This window comes from Ovis aries, chromosome 6, assembly GCF_016772045.2.
Source record: "Ovis aries strain OAR_USU_Benz2616 breed Rambouillet chromosome 6, ARS-UI_Ramb_v3.0, whole genome shotgun sequence".
NCBI lineage: Eukaryota > Metazoa > Chordata > Mammalia > Artiodactyla > Bovidae > Ovis > Ovis aries.
The window spans coordinates 16253507-16266770 of NC_056059.1; the positions used below are offsets into that span (position 1 = coordinate 16253507).

Genomic DNA, 13264 nt, shown 5'->3' on the forward strand with positions numbered 1-13264 from the left:
GACTGTCAGGAATTCCAGAATTTCAACTTTTTTAAAAAGGCAGATTAAAAAGTTTTCATTATCTTCAAAAGAACATCAAGGTCAGCAAACTACAAGCTCCTCTGTCCTACTGAAATACAATTCATACTAATTTGGAAAAGTAATTACTAAAAATTTATTTCATTCATCACTGAACTACCAAGAAATAATTCAATATTCAGCCTGTATGTACTTTAACAACCAACTTTATTAAAACATTGCTGAGCCAGTTGGTGAACAGTCACACTCCTCACCTTGCTTCCCTGTTACATCCCACCATGCTGGTCCCTTGCCCCAGACCCACTCACGATCCAGCAACTAAAGCAGTAATGCCAGGCACGTTACAGGCTGACACAATTCTGCTCCAGTGTCAAAGCTGGGATCTATTCAGTGGTCAGTATGTTAAGTACTAATTACTAAATATTTTGAATATAAAGTATCAATAATATTGCTAAGATACATTTTTAATGAGCATAAAATGTATACAGACACATACACCTCTAAAAAGTCTGCAATTAAAACCCTAGTGATTTAAAAAATGGGAAGTCTGGATCACATCTGATTACCCTGGATTACGCTTCCTGATGGCAGGCTAACAGCTACGCAGGTAACTGTTCCAGTCACGGCTGGCAGACAGAGCGCATGGAACCGTTCAGATGAGCTCTCACCGCACTAAGTACAGATTACTCCTGCCACTCCATCAGCTGTCCTCTCGGATGCCATCATAATGACTGCTAAGAGTGAAGGGGCCAAAAGAAAACCAGTATTGGTTGAAAACCTACTACATGCAAGGTACTCTGCTTTTCTATCCATAATCTTATATAATTCTCATAGAATCCTGTGAAGTATCACTATCATCACTTTACAAACAAACAAGGACGTGAAAGGTTATTAATTCATACAATTTCACACAGTTCGGAAGTAATGAAGATGCCAGTGAAGTCAAGGTTCCAAACCCATTTCACAATACCTATTTCTCAGAAACACTAGGAAAAACAAGGGAGTTAGGACTTGGCTACGGTCTAGGCAAGGCATTTTACTACTCCCTCTTGCCTCCCTATTTCATCTCCCTTTTCCTCAATTCCTTTTCCTGGCAGCCTTCGGCACGCAATCGTACAAAACTTAAAACCCCTCTTCCCATAAACCAGCTAGCTGCAGTAGTGGCCTATCGGAGGAAACCTTCCAAGAGCAGATTCTTTGCAGGGAAGGCTGGACAGTGTAAGAAAGTTAGTAGCCAAGTTCACGTACTCCATTGAGTGCCTATCGCATGCTGCCGCTGGAAATATGATGAGGAAAACTCACATGGTCTCTGCTGCCTGAAGAATTTATATCCTGGTGTTTTGAAGGAAATGAAGGAGCCCCTCATTTGCAAAGCATCTCATTTTACTAAACACCAGGTACTTTAAAAAACAGCACCTCATTTAATGTAATCTTCTCAACAACCCTAAGAGGAAGGTATTATTATTCCCTAAAGCTCAGAGATGTTAAGTAATTTTCTCCACAAAACCCTGGGCTGTAACAGAGCCTACACCTTTTTCACTAGCCTACATTTTCTGGCCAAGTCTGAGTATGCTTAACCTACTGGAAATAATAGCGGCTTCCCCGGGGCTGAATACAACAAGATCTGCTCTAACACGCAATGTTAACTCTGAAGATGCTCTCATTTCTAGGAAAGTCCATTGAAGATTGACTCAAAATCCCTTCTATTTCAACGTCTTTAGCATCTAATACTTCAGGGTTTACAGATAAATCAGAAAGATGGAAGTTAGCTGAAATACTGGGATCAGTGGCAATGAACATGATCCACAAAAATTATTACACATATTATCTCAGAAATTGAGAGGGAGATGTGGGGTGGGAATGAAAATACAGTGAAGAAGGCTGAGTGCCGAAGAATTGATGCTTTTGAACTGTGGTGTTGGAGAAGACTCTTGAGAGTCCCTTGGACTGCAAGGAGATCCAACCAGTCCATTCTGAAGGAGATCAGCCCTGGGATTTCTTTGGAAGGAATGATGCTAAAGCTGAAACTCCAGTACTTTGGCGACCTCATACGAAGAGTTGACTCATTGGAAAAGACTCTGATGCTAGGAGGGATTGGGGGCAGGAGGAGAAGGGGACGACAGAGGATGAGATGGTTGGATGGCATCACTGACTCGATGGACGTGAGTCTGAGTGAACTCCAGGAGTTGGTGATGGACAGGGAGGCCTGGCGTGCTGCGATTCATGGGGTCGCAAAGAGTCAGACACGACTGAGCGACTGAACTGAACTGAAAGCAACACAACAACAAAAAAGTAAAAACAATCCAGATACCAGACACTTGTGTATGTATTTTATAAGATCCTTGAGACATCTATTAATCAGTTTAGGAGAAATTATGTATGTAGAAAGTTCTATTACAGCATGGCACTGTCTTCATGAGAGGACCAGATGCTTCTGGTTAGCTAAAAAGGAAGACTAGAAACTTGAGACAAAGACACTGCTCTGATCAAAAATAACTTACTTCAGATACACTAGTATCTGTATGTACACTTGTATCATTTTAAATTTTGCATGTGCTCTCAAAGTTGAAGAGTTTCCAATAACCCACCAGATAGTATTCCTGAGTGAAAGGTATGTTTATGTAATGCTGCTGCTGATGCTAAGTCGCTTCAGTCATGTCCGACTCTGTGTGACCCCACAGACAGCAGCCCACCAGGCTCCTCTGTCCCTGGGATTCTCCAGGCAAGAACACTGGAGTGGGTTGACATTTCCTTCTCCAATGCATGAAAGTGAAAAGTGAAAGTAAAGTCGCTCCATCGTGTGACTCTGTGTGACCCCACGGACTGTAGCCCTACCAGGCTCCTCCGTCCACGGGATTCTCCAGGCAAGAGTACTGGGTGGGGTGCCATTGCCTTCTCCAGTTTATGTAATGAAGTCTAATAATAAAGCAATGAAGTTTGATAATTCCCATTACTATCTCATCTTTCTTGCATTATGGACAATGAAATGATAAAACTGCTGATAGTATCATTCTTGGGAAAGGCACATGGTAGGAAGAAAAAACATTTTCATTTGAAAATGAGCACCATTTGCTTCCTAAAAGAAGAATCAGAAAGCAGAGTTTTATTGATAAATCTGAGTGCCCCCCACCCAAAACAAACAAACAAACAAAAAAACCACTTCTAAAATATCTCTTTCAATTATGCCAGGTTCCCTGGTGGCTCAAGGTAGAGATGTGGGTGCGATCCCTGGGTTGGGAAGAGTCCCTGGAGAAGGAAATGGCAACCCAATCCAGTGTTCTTGCCTTCAGAATCCCATGGACGGAGGAGCTTGGCAGGCTACAGTCCACAGACCCAAAAAGAATTAGACATGACTTAGCAACTAAACAACAACAATGGGGTTATGCTGTAATTACCAGGATATTATTCACTCAGTCTTTCCTTGTTTGAGGACTCTTGGAAGGACTCTCAAAAGGCAAAGTGTAAGCTGAAAAATATTCAACTAATACTTTCTATGAAAATACAATGATTCTAAACTGCCCATATGCTGCTCAGTGAAAACCTGAAGTACAGAAATGTAACTCCAAGGAAGGAAGTTTAAAAAGAAATACTTCACAAACTCAAAGAAGTCAAATTGCATCTTCAAATTAAGTGTGGGTCGGGCGGGGGGAGAGTAAGTAGGGAAAAGTATGCTAACAGTTAAACACAGAAAACAAGGACAAACACTAATGAAGTCTGGGCTTCTGCCTCCCAAGCCTTTCCAAAGTCAAAGTGTCTAGTAAGAGACTTTAGAGTATGTTAATAGAAAGAGATATGGACTTGGAACTAGAAAGACTGTATTAGACTTCATTTAACAAATGAAACCATAACTTGTTCTGGGCCTCGAAAATACTGAATATATAGCAGTGAACAGGAGACAGGCAGCTACCCTCAAGAAGCTTATATAGGCATTGGTGAATAACACCCATCCAAACCTTTCTGGATCTTGATTTCATCTGTTTAATTAGGGAATCGAACTAGCTGTCTTACAGACTGTACTCCAAAAACACCTGGACCTCCACCTCTATTTTAACCACAACAGCTCTGCTTTTTTCGGATGTCTGTAGCAGGGCTCTACAAACTCCTCTGGGAAAAGAAATCTGTTTGTAAAAATGTTTGATAAACACTAAAGTAAGTGATTGCTGGGTACTAATCCAGTTTTACAACTCTGTCTTCTGTGATGTTTCAAACTCATACTTCTGATCTATTTCTTTTTCACCATGTCTGGAATTCCACAGAGATATAAAAAGGCAAACTAGTTTATACAGGACTGAAGAATCAATCACAAACCCAAACGACTGCTTAACCATTATCTACGGATTCCAAAAACAAAAGTTACTTTTCTCTGAGATTAACAAGCAAAACAAAAACAGATTTGATCTTGTTATTTATTGACTTAAGCCACTTATTTTCACAAAAACAAACAAAAATTAACTCTAGTCCTTTATCTTAATTTCCAGATTCCTTAACACTCAAGACCTTTCTGTAATCTGGCCCCTTTTAAGTATTCTTTTCAGCTTTGATCGCTTGGGTTTTCCCTCTCACCTAGCACTCTTTTTGCCTCTTGGTTCCTAAAATTTTTCAACTTTGGTTCATGCCCCTGCAACAGCCCTCTCCTCTTACCTCTACCTGTCAAATTCCTCAAGGTCATAACCAACTTGAAAGTCACCAAAATACATGTCAGTTTAGGAGAAAGGCTGGGATTTTGTTTTATCTACTAGGCTAATCTCGAGTCCCCAACTGCAAGCACGCAACAAATGCTGAAATGAATTATATCAAAGGAAAGCAATGATTATAAACAGCAGAAATCAAGCATCATCTATATCTGGCTTCTAAATGTATTAACTGATCTTTTACATATTTAACATCTTGATTACAACTGATATCCTGCCACTCTTTGAGTATTCACAAAACTTTAAGACTAAGGCAAATAAAATTGTACACTACGACAAATAATGCATACTCAGGAAATCAAGAAGAGACACAATTCTCGGATCACTATTAAACATGGATTTACAATATTCTAAAAGACTGGGGATCTCTTCTTTCAGTTCTTCCACACACAAAGCTATTTCAAAAACTAAACAAAAACAAGAATTTATGTTAAGTTTACACGAACAAAAACTGCTCACAAATAATATCTTCGTGTTTGTTCAGGGCAGAAGAATGAAACGTACTACACTGTTCACATTCAAAACCCATACAGTAAACAATGACCAGAAAAAGTACAGCATGTAACACTGACAACTATGGCTGATCCAAAGGATTATGAAGACTAAGCCATCACGTCTGACTTACAAAAAAAAAAAAACAATTCAACTTCTGGTTCTCAGGATAAACGATAAACTGCAAGCATGGAAGCATCAGCTGTAAAAATTAAATGTTCGCTGAACTGATTTATAAAGTCCAGTAAGTTTTCACTAGCAGACTGGGTAAAATAGGTCAGTCCAACAATCATTTGAAGAGCACCACCAGACTTTGCTCTCTTATACAAACAGAGAACCAGACATATTCTTCTAAAGTATTCAGTCAGTTTCGAGAGTTCTCATCTGAAATATTCCCGTTTATACAGAGAGGGCCCCTCTCCCCGGGCCCCATCCACTAACTGAGGGAATGGATATCCTACAAGCATCATTTTTCAGCGGAGACTGTTACATCCCCAAAGCCCACGACCTTAGTGTGAAAGCGGCCTTCACGTTGCATTGCCTGCTGCCGGTATGAAGGCCTTGCCTCAAACGGGGCCAACTCTGGCACGTTTTTGTGTTTCTGAAAGTGAAGCTGGGGGGCGGCGGGGGGGGGGGAACACCCAGATCTAAAAGTACTCGTTTAAATCCACTTGACACCGGCTCCTTTTCAAACACGACCAGCCAGCTCCAGACGCTCGAGTAGCAGCCGCAGCAGCAATGACAGATCTCGAGGCCGAACTGGGTCAGGGTTACAGTTACACTTGTGTTGCCTATTTACACCCTTTGTCTACAAACTTGAGCACTAACTTAAGTTTCCTTCCAGGCAGCGTGCTCGCCGGGCCTCGGAAATCAGAGCAATTTTCCCCGAGACAGGAAGGGCACAACCCTCCCCAGCTCCATGGCTACAAGCAGCCTTCCCCGGACCACGCACTCTGCGGCCCCGGGTCTCTCCCCGACAGGGGTCGCTCGGGGCATCTCGCCCGCGCCAGGGACGGGATCACCGGGATTCACGTGGTCTCTGGGCTGCCCCTTTTCTACGCCCCAACTCGCCCCGGAGGTTCAGGGCCTGGGGCCACACTCCAGAAGCAGCCCGAGTCCCCGATGCCCCGGGGCGGCCCCGCGCCGGGGCGTCCGTCCCCCCTCGCCCCGTCCCCAGTCAGGCTCTCGCCGTGCGCCCCCCGCCCCAGCCCGGCAGCCCCCAACTCCCACCGCCCGCCCGCCCTCCCCGCCCGATCGCGCCGCGCAGGCTGCCCCGCCGGCACTAGGCCCCGCGCTCCGCCCCGGCCGCCCTCCTCACCGTTCTGCCGGTGCGGCCCCGGGCCCGGGCCTGCCGGCGCGGCGGCGCCTGAGGCGGCGGCTCCGCCAAGCTTGGGCGGGATGCGGGCGCTGGCAGCCGGATGAGGGGACCCGGCGGGGGCCGACATGACGGCGCTGCTGGCGGCGGCGGCGGCGGCGGCGGCAGCGGCTCGGCTTCGGTGGGGTGGGCGGAGGAAAAGGGAAGGCGGGGCCGGAGAGGCGAGAGGAAGAGGAAAGAACGCGGCCGGCGTCACCGAGGGAGTCACCCGGGAGCGCGGCTGGAATGCTCGCGCTCCACCCCGCAGCCCAGATGGGCCGCCGCGGGCACCGGGACCCCGCCCGGCCGCTGCCCCGCCGCCGCCCCGAGCCCGGAGCCGCGGGACTCCCACCCCGGGTCGCTCCCCGCAGGCACGGGCTGCGCTCGCCGCAGCGCCCCCTGCAGGCGCAGCCTGGCGCACCCAGGCCGGAGGCGGGGCTCGGGGCGGCCGCCTCCCGCGGCGAGAGTGGTGGACCTGCGTCGACGCGGCGCGGGGGCGGCTCCCGCGCGGGGCGGCGGTGGGGAGGGCGTCCGAGAGCTGCGTGCGGGGTGGCATCCGGAGCCCGGGGCTACGTCTGGCCGGACTGACCCCCACTCACTCTTCCTCCGAAGAGGAACCCGGGGTTTGTCTTTGTTTTTTTAATCTTGAGGTGTTCCCCCCCCTTAATATTAAATTCTAAAGGAAATAGGCATTCAAGCTCCCAGTCCTTCGGCAATTATAATCCAAGGCAAAGGAAAAAGAAACATTTCTCTATGATAAACAGAATCTCAGTCGGAACGGAGAACTTTTCTCACTGACTTACATACTGGGAAGGGCAAAGGGGAAGATGGAGTAAGGGAAACTGAAAGACAAACTTAACCTCAAGATTTTTGCCAAGGGTTGGCTCATCCTGTTGGTATTCAGAAGAGAAGCTGTAGCACCCAAAGCAAGATCTCAGCTTCGTGTGTCTTCGTGAGGAAAATCTTTGAATCTCTGGCATGTCCCAGCATGCTAACTGGCAAGCAAGCCCTGGACTACATTACCCAAGTCGTTTTGCCATCTTATTCTGGCCGCAGTTACTCTGTGTTAGAAATGAAACTGTTCAAAAACATCGAATTCCGAATGGAATCTGGCAAGATGATATTTCTAATTACTGAATCATTATGCCGACCATAAAGTGAGTTGTAGGCTTGAAATAATGCAAAGTTCCCCTTTTAATTGTTGCCATGAATTAATGATACTTGGTGCTTTAATGCACCAGATGAATTACAAATAGGGTTTCAGTAGTTGGATTTGTAGTTTTTTCTTTTTGCAATTTATTTATATTCTTATTTCCACAATTCTGGTTAATTTTTCCTTTCCATTTTATACATTTACACTAATAAAGGACCCAAACAGCACCAAATGCTAAAATATGCTAGATCTTGCATGTGGAAGATACATTGTCAGATTCTTAGGTTTAAAACCTATGATTTTGTTAAATGTAAATTTTCAGAATCTTTAGAGAAAATTACACATATAAGACAATCCTGTCCTAGAAAACAGTATCATATTGATACAAACTACTTGAATTTTTAACATTTTAGGTAGATAATGAAATACAATGTAAGAGAAAATAGTATAATGGACTATCATATACTCATCAACTAGTCAGCATTTGTCAATTCGGGATAATCTCGTTTCATGTATACTGGCACCAACCTCTACTCTCCTGAGATTATTTTGAAACAAATCTCAAGCATACTATTTTATAGGTAAGCATTAAACATGTATCTTTCAATGCATAACATAATCACAATACTGTTATACCTAAAATCATTAAAAATAATGTATATCATCAAATATACAATTAACAGTTGTGTTTTGTAATAGTTTGTACTTTTGAGTTTTAGGATTTTCAACAATACATTATATTTCATCTACACGAAATGAGCAAGTGCTTTTCCACAGCATTGGGAGCTTTTCCACAAAAACCTAAGCCTCTGTGTGAGCAAAAGGTCACACCTTGCTTCATCCAGATTATACAATAACAGTTTTCAACACTTCCTGGGAGTCCTTTGAAAAGTGGCTCAGAAAAAAACAGCCACTTCAGGGAATAATTAGGCAGTTGGCTTTCTGCCCCTGGAATGTATCCTCTTGGGTGTAAGAAGCCCATTTTAATCACAGGTGTAGGGAATGAAGTTGAACCTTATCTCTTTAGGGGAGACTCTTCTAAGAGGAGGACTAGAATGCTATGTTTTAACACTTCTTCCCCACGATCTTTTTTTTCTTCTTTTGGCCAGCCATGGGGAATCTCAGTTCCCCAACTAGGAATCGAACCCATGCCCCTTGCTTTGGGAGCACAGAGTCTTAACCACTGGACCTCCCTGCAATCTTTATCACCTAAGCTGCTTACACTTGTCCACTAATTCATCATAATATTTTCTAGCATTTTTATGAGTCTTTTTGCATGACGGATTCTACAGTCTTTATGAAAATATATTATTTCACTCTACTGCTTCAAGACCCATGACTGCTGTCAGCCAAGAAGAGGAAAAGGATGATGGACTGAATGAATGTTTACTATGTACCAGGCACTGTGCTAGTCTCTTTAGATATATTCCCCCCCTTTAGTCCTCACAGTAACTCTATGGGATATTTTTCTTATCCCCATTTTACCAGAGGAAACTAAGACTTATATAAAGTTTAAGTAATCTTGGTAAAAATCATAAATCTGTAAATAGAACAGAGCTTAAACCAAAGTCTATTTAGCATCAAAATCTTTGCTCTATTCACTACAAGCTATAGTTGTTTAATTTACATTTTTCTTCATAAAGCTATGCTAACTACAACATACTATTTTGCTTGTCAAAAGCTTTTCAGTTTTACATATTTAGAATTTGTTCCAGTATCCTTTTGAATGGTGAATCTTAAAGTGTTTGAAATGCAAATTCTCAGGTCCCACCCCAGACCTACTGAACTCTGGAGATGGGAGCCAAGAGCAAGCTCTCCTGGTAATTCTGATGTACTGGAAAATTTGAGAACCACTGCTTTGAATAGCAAAATGAAGCTGAATTGGTCCATTCTTTTTTTACATTGGGGGCTAATAGTTCTTTTCTTCGGCACATTTCTCCAATTTTTTTACCAATCATTGAAAGTGATATTTTGTAGGTGTGTGACTACAGTGCCAGAGTCCCCAATATGGTAGTGTCAATCTTGCTTGTTTTGATGGGCAATGCTGAGACCAAGTCTGTGTCCAAAAGGAAAAAATGCTGTTATTGAAAGTGAGCACCTCCACAGGTGCAAGAGGAACATTTCTGCTGAATGTCAAATTCTGACACGTGCCGCTATTTGTCACCCCCAATTTGGGACTCATATTCTCTGTAGCAGAAGTTGTAGGAGCCTTGAACAACTGAATACCTATTTTTATATTAAAAAAAAAAAAAAGCTAATTCAGTTCCTTCTATGTTGTCTCTGGCTTCCATCTTCCACAGCTTTTTTTTTTTTTTTTTAACCCCCTCTAGTTTTTAAATCACATTTGATCTTTGTAGAACAACTTTCCTCTTAGTGGCATTCCCTATTAGGAGTCCCTCTACCAATATGAAGACACAGTTTTCTTTTTTCTTCTCCTTATTCTGATCTGTTTACACATTTATTGCATTTTTAATAGGCCAGGTATTGGGGATACAAAGATTAGTAGTATGTAACCTGTCCCCATATATATATATATGTATAAATATTATCTTTTACATATATCACTACTGACTTTCTTATATATGGATTTCTTTGATTTTTCTTTTTTTTTAAACTTACTTTTATTTTTTCTCATGTTCCCTGTGTATCTTCATTTCTTCTTTTTATTAGGGCATCCTAAGTTGAGTTCACACAGGGTCACAAAGAGTCAGACACGACTGAACAACTTCACTCACTTTCACAAGTTGAGTTCCAAGACTCATATTATGATAGGAAGAAATAATTTCACTGTTGTTCATATCATTTGGTCACCTATGTTGATGTCATTTAACTAGCATTGAAGTCTGAAGTGTCTAAGACAACTAAGATCCTAAAAGATTTTTTTTTAAAAAAAGGGTAGGACTATTAGGCAAATAATTACCACATCGCCTACATGCAAAAAGTGCACTTACAGAAAATCCTGTCAAGTTCTCACTTAGAATATTTGGCTGTTATTTTAGCTATCCGGTAATTTCTGTGGCTATCCACTCACCCAGCCCACAGCAGGTTAGAAAGAATGAATCATGAGGCAGAGGAAGGAAACACTGTGGATATAGGCACAATGGCAGCAGCAACAACATTAGTTGGTAGAATAAATACAGGAGAGACAAGAAAATTGGGAAGGAGGTAGAAGTTAAAACACATAGCAGCCTGAGGCAATTAGTTCAATTGAACAACCTTATATATTTCACTGAGAATATGATAAACATAGCCCACAGGTCTCTACCATCTGAGAATTTCTAAGCTGGTATTCTGAAGGGAATTGAATAGAGTGGACTCTCATTTACTGAGCATCTACTGTATAACTTGAAAACTCTTCAGAATATCACTCTTTTATATACAGATAATTGTAGCTTTGCCTCTCAACTATGAAGAAATCTCTGCTCTATACTCTGTTCCAGAAAACAAGGATCTACAACCCATTTTTAGAATCTTATAAGCTTTCGCATATGAACAGGTTAGGTTCCCAAAGCTCCTTTCTTCAAAAGTCCCAATACTCACAAATCCAGGGTGAACTCTCATAGGTCACAAATGTATTTTCACCAAACAGAAAAGTGAGTTTCTTTGAAGCTTTAGAACCAAGCTTACTCATCTCTTTTCTGTTGATACAAGATGTAAAGTGATGCATCTCAAACCACAACGTGCCTGTGAATCACTTGAAGATCTTGTTAAAATGCAACTTCTGGTTGGGTAGATTTGGGAAGGGCTGAGGTTCTGAGTTTCTGGCCAGCTCCAAGGAGATGCTGATGCTTGTGGTCCACAACCACTCTTTGAGCAGCAAGTTTCCAAAGGCATCTTTTCATTTACATTTCAAAGTCCACTGAGGAAAGGAATGACCTCCGAAGGGAGTCTTTTAGCAGCTACTGTGTATTCCCACCCACTCATGTGGATGAAAGAAGAGAGTGAAAAAGCTGGCTTCAAACTCAACATTCAAAAATGAAGATCATAGCAGCCAGCCACATCACTTCATGGCAAATAGATGGGGAAAAATGGAAACCATGACAGACTTTATTTTCTAGGGCTCCAAAATCACTGCAGATGGTGACTGCAGCCATGAAATTAAAAGATGCTTGCTCCTTGGAAGAAAAGCTATGAAAAACCTAGACAACATATTAAAAAACAGAAGCATTACTTTGCCGACAAAGATCCATATAGTCAAAGCTATGGTTTTACCAGTAGTCATGTATGAATGTGAGAGTTTGACCATAAAGAAGGCTGAGTGCCGAAGAATTGATGCTTTTGAACTGTGGTGCTGGAGAAGACACTTGAGAGTCCCTTAAACTGCAAGGAGATCAAACCAGTCAATCCTAAAGGAAATCAATCCTGAATATTCATTGGAAAGACTGATGCTGAAGCTGAAGCTCCAATACTTTGGCCACCTGATGCAAAGAGCTGACTCATGGGAAAAGACCCTGACGCTGGGAAAGACTGAAGGCAAGAGGAGAAGGGGACAACAGAGGATGACCTGGTTAGATGGCATCACCAACTCGATAGACAAGAGTTTGAGCAAGCTTTGGGAGATGGTGAGGAACAGGGAAGCCTGGCATGCTGCAGTCACAAAGAGTCAGAGTCGTCTGAGACGTCTCAGAGTCAGAGATGACTGAGCAACTGAACAACGATAACATGTTGAAGTATAGATTAAAATGGGTCTGGCACACCCATGGCTTTCTACACCAATAGTACTTTTTTAAGATACTGACCCACCGGTGACCCAGCAGAAATGATTCCTCCAACCTCCCCAGAACCCTTGGTGGCAGGCAGTTGGGGGTAGGTTGGGAGCCGTGGTGTAGATCTGGGGACCAGGTGTGGTGACTGCGGACTGCGGGAATGGCAAGCAACTACTAACATTCTTCTGGATGCAAAGTAGAATTTCCTAAGAATCTAATGGATGGCAAAGAGAAAACCTATGGTGGTCCTGTGCGCCCTGATGCCGTGTATGTCAAATCAGTATCTTCCGATGGTCATGAATTTATTGTAAAAAAAGAACATGAGCTAACATCAGGAACAGTTAAAGCCATGTTGAGTGGTCCAGGTCCATTTGCTGAGAACGAAACTAATGTAGTCAATTTTAGAGAGATCTCTTCACGTGTGCTACCAAAAGTATGCATGTATTTCACCTACAAGTTTCATTCCATGGAGATTCGTGAATTCCCAATTACACCTGAAATTGCCCTGGTACTGCTGATAGCTAGGAACTTCCTAGATTGTTAAAAAATAAATTATAATAAACTGTTAACTTTTTTCAGTATTTAATACCTATGGTTCAGTTAGTAATTTTTTTAATCTACAGAATGTTGCCTGTGTGCAATTGAACTTTGAATTCATTGCAAAGCAGATTATCTTCTGTTCCTTTGCCTAGCAGAGATGAAATTTGTTTGATACATCAACAAATTGAGACATGAACAAATATGCCACTCTTAGGTGGTTTTGCCTTACCCTTAGATGTGATTTTTTAAATTAGAGCTGTGGTGATACAGTAAATGCTGAAATTTAGGCATAAATAGAACATGTTCTATA

General features: G+C 42.5%; 2 protein-coding genes across 5 annotated transcripts in view; one reads left to right on the forward strand and one right to left on the reverse strand.

The window, feature by feature from the left end:
* Positions 1-6930, reverse strand: part of SEC24B (SEC24 homolog B, COPII coat complex component) — a 79125-nt gene extending 72195 nt beyond the window's left edge. For all 4 annotated transcript variants that reach the window (XM_042251141.2, XM_015096378.4, XM_015096380.4 and 1 more), the window contains exon 1: positions 6520-6930. In XM_042251141.2, coding sequence (XP_042107075.1) covers positions 6520-6646 — 127 coding nt within the window. In that variant the 5' untranslated portion in view covers positions 6647-6930. The remainder of the gene's footprint in view (positions 1-6519) is intronic.
* A 123-nt stretch (positions 6931-7053) lies between these two features.
* Positions 7054-12993, forward strand: LOC101120329 (elongin-C-like). The gene has a single exon (XM_060416803.1). It carries the CDS (start codon positions 12632-12634, stop codon positions 12956-12958), a length of 327 nt encoding a protein of 108 aa, XP_060272786.1. The 5' UTR covers positions 7054-12631; the 3' UTR covers positions 12959-12993.
* Positions 12994-13264: the final 271 nt, after the last annotated feature.

What these genes read in the sequence shown, in the direction of transcription:
- LOC101120329 (XM_060416803.1), top strand. Translation starts at nt 12,632, where the DNA reads ATGGATGGCAAAGAGAAAACCTATGGTGGTCCTGTGCGCCCTGATGCC.